At 39.7% G+C, this 7,368-nt stretch overlaps 1 protein-coding gene across 1 annotated transcript in view; it reads right to left on the bottom strand.

Moving 5' to 3' along the window:
* LOC107711138 (sialoadhesin-like) overlaps positions 1-7,368 on the bottom strand; it is a 21,703-nt gene that overhangs the window by 6,345 nt on the left and 7,990 nt on the right. The window contains exons 4-5 of the mRNA XM_016516080.1: positions 5,721-5,981; positions 5,350-5,619 (exon numbers count right to left, since the gene is read on the bottom strand). Coding sequence (XP_016371566.1) covers positions 5,350-5,619; positions 5,721-5,981 — 531 coding nt within the window. The remainder of the gene's footprint in view (positions 1-5,349; positions 5,620-5,720; positions 5,982-7,368) is intronic.

Here is a 7,368-nt window from a genome sequence, read left to right on the forward strand (position 1 = left end):
CAGGAGGAGGTTTGGGATGATGGTGTTGAAAGCCGAGCTGAAGTCCACAAACAGGATCCTCACATAAGTCCCTGTCTAGATGTTGCAGAATGTAATGCAGTCCCATGTTGACTGTATCATCCACAGACTTGTTTGCTCGGTAGGCAAACTGCAGGGGGTCAAGTAAGGGTCCAGTGATGTCCTTCAGATAAGCCAAAACCAATCTTTCAAATGATTTCATGGCCACAGACGTTAGAGCCACAGGTCTGTAGTCATTAAGTCCAGTAATTTTGGGTTTCTTTGGGACGGGGATGATGGTGGAGCATTTGAAGCATGAGGGGATTTTGCACAGCTCCAGTGATCTGTTAAAGATCTGTGTGAAGATGGGGGCCAGCTGGTCAGCACAGGTTTGCCCTGCTAATTACTTACAAAGCCCTGAATGGTTTAGCTCCTCAGTACTTGAGCATGCTCTTATCACATTAGAGTCTTATATAGTCTATTTGATAATACCTAGAATATCAAAATCAGCTGCAGGTGGCAGATCCTTCTCCTATCTAGCACCCAGCACAATCAGTTTAAATCTAGATTAAAGTCCCTTCCTGACATACATATACCACTCTATCACATTTCTATAATTCAAATCTGTTAAATGATTGTTAGGCTGCATTAATTATGTCATCCAGAATCGGGAACAATGTACTTGTTACATCATGAGAAGAATGGCATCAACGCTAGTATTAGTCTGTTTCATTCTTATTCCGAGGTCACTGTAGCCACCCAGATCCAGTCTGTATCCAGATCAGATGGTCACTGCAGTCACCCAGATCCAGTCCGTATCCAGTCCAGATGGTGGATCAGCACCTAGAGATGACCTCTACACCTCTGAATATCAGTGGAGACCAGGACAACTAGATGAGCCCCAGAGACAGATCCTCTGCAAAGACTTCGTTGGCCATCAGCACAATTCCTCGGCAAAGGCTACGAGAACCATACAAGCCCTCTGCTCAATCTGACTTGTGTTGCAGCCTGGAATTAAAATACATCATGCTGGTTTGGTCTGGCCAGAGTAGAACTGGCCCCCTGGTTTCTCCAAAGTTTTTTTTCTCTATTTCTGTCACTGAGGGAGTTTTGGTTCCTTGCCACTGTCACCTTTGGCTTGCTTAGTTGGGGGCACTTAATTTCTGGCAATATTGTTGACTTGATTGAACAGACACAACTGGAAGAGAGCTGAACTGAGTTGGACAATGACATCACTGAATCAATGATGAACTGACTTTAATTGAAACATTGGCTGTTAAATATTGTCTTCCTGCATTATCGACACACTATTTTCCTGTTGAACACTGTTAAGCTGCTTTGACACAGTACTGTATTGTATATTGTGCTATATAAATAAAGGTGGCATGTCCAGACCTAAACCCTGATTGAAAAGTTTCTAGTAATCTGTCCATCTATAGAAACGTGATTTTGAAGTTGGCCAACACCCCAAACACATAAGAACTTTAGCAAGGAATGACAGATTCGAAATAGGCCTAAATTGGACATATCAGCAGTATCACTCCCTGCCAATTTAAGAAGAAAAATCCCTGCTTCGAGTGATGCATTGAAAATAGCAGTAATATAGCAAACAATAGTTGGCTATTGTTCTTCAGAACACTTCATCAGAACAGTAGGGGAAAGAGGTTCCAAGTTACAAGTAGTACAATTCGATTTAATTCAATTTAGACAAATGAAGCACATTATAACTTACCTGAAACAACAGTGTACCAGCTGAATGTCCAGCCTGTAGAGGAGCCGTTAACCTCACAGATCAGAGTAACAGGATCTCCTTCTCTCAACCATTTCTGTGGAGAAACTCTTACTTCTGCTTTGGGATCTAAAATGGAGAAATCGCTCTTTAATAGTGTAACCCTATATAAAAATCCTATGAGTAATGGGGTTAAAACATTTATTTTATTCTATTGTTTGTTTATCATTTGTTTGTGCATTGTCCATTCATTTCTAATTCGGGGATGATGTTTTAAAAGCTTTCTATACTGGTACGTTTCTACGTACGTATGTATCATTACGTAATGTTGCGTAAAAGTTTGTTAGAAATGCACATGTGAAAAACGTGGTGTGTACGATCTTATGTTTAGTGATTGGATGCTTAATAGCTTAAACCCGCCTCCCCTATAGGTGAATGTAACGCTATTGGGTAATGAAGAGGTCCGTCAGAGAGTCGTGAGAAGTTTGTCGTGAGTGAAAAAACTGACAAATGTGAGGAAAAATCTAGCGTAGCGTTAGTTCTGGCAGGTCACGTTAGTCAAGCTCAGCTGACTCTCAGCTGATCCCCATCAACCTATGGGAATACGACACCTATCTAAGCATTCATCGCTGCTCTTCCTGCTCTCATCCATGCTAGGCTGCATGGATGCGCAGGGAGTTCTTGCCCAGAACAGAACCATACCGCCAATCCAAACTGTATGCTAATTGTCAATCATCTTTAACGATAGTGGTCCTGACAGAAATGTGATTTTCGTTTGTTTAATTTTGTTTAAAACTGAGTATATTTGTTATTGGACTTATGAGATACAGTTAGCTCACAGTATGGGTTAGTATTGAGTTTCTCGGAGTTATACTGAGTACTCGAGACATCGCTGCCTTTAACCGAGACAGCTCACACATTTCATCGCATATACTGAGGTGCGTGTTGAAACTGTTTCACACATTCGCTGCCGTTTGTGTTCTGTCGTGGGACGTTTCTTCGTGGGACATCGGAGACTGTGAAAAGCGCTTTTGAAATCCGAAAGGCGAGCGAGTCTTCTGGCTACGAGGGAGAGAGCGACGGTCATCATCCGGATAGCGCACCTAGCCACTGGAAGCGTTCTTTGCTTCCTAGGAGATTCATATTATTAAGTGCTCATACAGATAGCGATTGACAAAAGGTCCCGTCTTTTCTTTGTTTGTTTGCTCACTTGAGTGAAGCGGCCAGTTTAAGTTTTCAAGGCCTCACCGCACTCTAGCCACGACACAGGCCTGCAACGGGGGGTGTGAGTAATGTTGTGTGTGTGTGTGTGGGCCCCCTAATATTACTGTTTAATTCTGTTGATACACTGGTTGCTTAGAGTATATTTTCTGCAGAGTTAAGTTTAAGTTATTTGCTCATTTAAGGATTCTGTCATAGTTGAAACTAACCAAACATTTACTGTTTCACTTGCTAAACTGTGTGCACTGCCATAAGTGTAAAAGTTGTTGGGTGATACATATTTCAGGTATATTGTAACTCAGTAATTCCTCTAATTTGAGCATCTGAGTATTTTGTTTAATTTTCATTATTTCAAATTACTATTTCATTAAATTACTCATCTTTATTTGTTAAATTCTCTCTTTATTTGTTTGTGAGTATTATTATATTTGGGGATACATCTTTACTGAAGTAGGACCCAGATACAAAAGTAGGTTATTCAGACAACAAACCTAGCAAAGGGGAAAAAAACGGTACAGTGTAGTCAGAGAGGGGGCCTTAATCCAACATCACAAGGCATTTAGTTTCTGAACCTGGTGCTGCTCCTTACAAAATTCTACTTCAGAAAGGTAGGGGGCGCTATAATAACATGTTACACATTCCAGGTTCGATACAAGTTAAGCTTAGTCAACAGCATAAAAAAAGCAGACATCTGGGTTATGTTGAGGCACTTGTTGCAATAAAAATAATAGGAGCCGTTATGTGTACGTTACTCACTGTTTCAAGAGCCACAAGATGTAAACAATATGCATGTCAAAATAATTTTGTGATAAAAAATGCTTACTGACCTCTTCTGTATAAAGTTATATCCAAATTTCACAAAATTTAGCAATTTTCTTTTCTTACTCCGTGGGCCTGCATGAAAAGGATCTAAAGCAGCATGGACTGGACTTTATGCGATTCAAAGAGAAAGTAATAAAGCTTCGTTAAAGTCTGTCATTTAATGATGCAGTCCATCTAGTCTCTTGAGTCCATGACCAAAAAAAAAAAAAACAGTGAGTGCTGCGTTGGCCATGGTAGGTTAGTGTTTACATCAGGTGTTCGTACAGAATATATAGCCATGAGCTTAATGTACAAAGGGCTGTTTAAAAAGACTGCTTTTTTGCTTTTGAAAAATGATACAAGTCTGTCAGCCAATGTTAAAATGGTCATTGGATGCCCATTTTCCACAAGTTGATATGATTCTTTAGGGTCTTAATGAAAAGTCTATAACATACTTTGGTTAAAATTTCTCAATGGTAGTGTAAAAAACATCCTTTTTACCCTGTCAAAATCAGCTCTGTTTTCAGCAAGCTGTTCTAGTCCATGTTGCTTTAAATGCTAATGAGCTCTGCTCGCCCCGCCCCTCTCTTCCATGGGGTGACGAGCAGACTCTAAACTTCAGCCGCAAAACTTGCTAACTAGCACATATTAGGAAAAGTGATTTGCAAAGATTCATAAAGAACCCTTATACTCACTTCTTCTGTAGATGAAGCTGGATCATGAATGATTTGCGCGAACATAGACGCATTTAGGCAGATCGGGGATCGGCGCATTCCCTTCAAAAATGAAAGTAACGTTAATCCTCTGCGTCTTCAGCGGCTCAGATGTTGGGAGTAAATGACGACTGCTATGTTTATTATTACATCCAAAAGCAAAACACCTAAATCGCTTAATCGGAGATATCTTTTCTTCCCCTGAACCGGAGTCGACACAATGGCAGACAGCTCACAGCTCACTCAGGGCGGGTCTAAGGTAATACGGCCGTGTTAATCAACTATCGTGGGAGCGGCCTGTGCAGAACTTCGTCATTCTGACAGGAATCTCAGAACAGCCTGATTTGAGAAAGGGGATTTTAAAATAGGGATTAAAAAAAAAAACACTAGGTGGATTTTTATCATTATAGGGTGGATGTGTACACACACTTCCAACACACATTTATGTTCAAACAACATGTAAAGTGCATTTTGCATCCGATGACCCCTTTAACAAACCACCATAGATTCAAACAAACTGGTGAGGTAATGTTTAGTAAAATTGAGAACTTATGTCTAACTTCTATAGGCCTACTTATTAGAATTTTCGCTAGAACGGCCAAATGTAAACAGACATTATTTAGCTAAGTTTTTTCTTCTGCATACCATGGATGAAAATCCTGTGGCCGTCCTAATTTAGCGTTCTTGCCACTTTAGAAGATGGATGTGTGTTGAATTTATGCAGTGCCAAACGTTTAGGTTCATTTGCGCCAGTTTGCCCTTGCTTTTTTTTTGTGGTAATCAACATGTCAGAAATGCTGTTGGTTGATGTTAACTTGTACTGGACCTGGAATATTCTTTTAAACTTGTGTAAACTTGTAACTTCTATGAGGAGATGATCAAACTCACCTGATACTCTCAGTGTAACTGCATCACTGCGGTGTGAGTAGCGTGATCCTCCTCTCTCTGTTCCATAACAGGAGTATTTACCTGCGTCAGACTCAGTAACAGGACTGAATGTGTGTTCCTGTAGTTCACTGAAAACACTGACTAAACCGTCTTTATACCAGTTGTACCGCCAACTTGTGAATCCCTCACCATATATGTCACATCTGAGAGTGACTGTATCTCCAAATGCATGTCGATCAGGTTTGATGGTCACTGTGGGTTTTGGTCTTTCTGTACAATGACAGCAGTTCACAATGAAAATAATTAATAAAAATGTGCTGAGCTTTTGTGTTAAGATATCATTTTCTCAGAGAAAAGAAAAAAATACTTGCCATATATTGTCACTGTTACTGGTTCACTGTAATCTGTGAAATATCCTCCTCTTTGTGCTCTGCACCTGTACTCTCCTCCATCAGAGACTTTCACTGAATTGATTGTTTTAGTTGCAGCTTCAGTAGATTCAGTGTTTGAGTTTTTACTCCAGAGAAACTCCCATCCATCCTGTGACTGATCCACCTCACATCTCAGAGTAACTGAGTCTCCAGTGAACAATGAACTCTGTGGCCGCACAGTCAGTTTTGGTTTAGGAAAATCTGTAGCATGAGTGGTGAAGATTTTTCAGCAGAAGATCTCGTCTGCTTACTGGTACAGTTGCAATCAAAATTATTCACTCCACCCCCCAGAAACTGTACTTTAAAAATACAAGCTTTTCTGAAGATCCAGGATTTTATAAAAATTGCATCTGTAACAGTTTACTGGCATATTAAGAGAGATAATTTACATTTATAATGTACTATTTTTGAGTTATAGGATAATAAGACAGCTATGTCATAATTATTCAATCCCTATTCTGCAATCCATAAAACATTGCTGTTTTTAAGTCACTTATTTGTGTGGTAGGGAAGAATTGACCCATCAGTAAGTTACTGTTGCTCACTTGGACAAACAAACAGAGTTGCTACTGTCTTACAATGTGACAACTGTCAGTGTGAAAACCTTGTCCCAAGATGTTTTTGTTAAATTTTGAACACAGAATGACCATCATTCATGTGGGACTTAAATATGCCATAGAGGGCATATTTATAAATATGTCATATACAGTATATAAAATGTCAAAATAAATATGTAAAAATTCAGATCACAATGCAAACAGGAGAAATTTGTTACGGTCATTATGATCGCAATGACAACATCCCGGATCAACACTGTTCATGTACTGCAGTGTAAGATTAAATCAATTTACATTTAACCCATTTAATATGGCGAGGCACTTAAATGTAGACCTTAGTTTATGTGTTTTTGCCCTAAACTGTACAAAGACGTGAGAACAGTTCGCCATTTTGGTTTGTACGTTAGCATGGACTCACTAACTTTAACATTAGCTAGTTTTAGCCAGAGATACCTTGCAGAAGCAAAAGATGACATTAACGTACTGCTTGAGCAGATGAAAACTGTAACTTAATGAGAGTATGACAACCAGAAAATGAACGTTTTCATCTTTATTGGGATTGGGGTTGAATGCTTAGGGACATTTTTGTTCTGTTTTGTTTGGATTTAGGAAATGTAATAAAATAAATTCCATCGCCCATCCTCTCAGGATACCTGGAATCAGGCTTACAAGTATTCCAGGCACATCGTTTTTTTTCCCATTTTTGTAGCATAAACACCATCAAAACGATGCAAGCTTTGGATCTTCCAGTGTTTCTCTATGGCGCTGAAACCAAAAGATGTTCGAGTTCTGCTCCCTGTGCAACTGATACTCGACTGCCTTTGGCTCATCTGCGTTCGAAGGGGAGGGGCTTACCGATAGGTCAATTGTCTTAAAGGGGTCATAACACTGCCCAAAAAACTCTCGTTTGAATCATTAGAGTAGCACTTGTTGTTTGTCATTTCTCCGATCACAAATGCAGACATGGTTTTATGTTTACGCGGCGCGATGCAAATCAACGCGTAAAAAGAAAGAATAAGTCTTTATAATCC

This window comes from Sinocyclocheilus rhinocerous, unplaced genomic scaffold (genome assembly GCF_001515625.1).
Source record: "Sinocyclocheilus rhinocerous isolate Xijiao unplaced genomic scaffold, SAMN03320098_v1.1 scaffold115, whole genome shotgun sequence".
Taxonomy (NCBI): Eukaryota; Metazoa; Chordata; class Actinopteri; order Cypriniformes; family Cyprinidae; genus Sinocyclocheilus; species Sinocyclocheilus rhinocerous.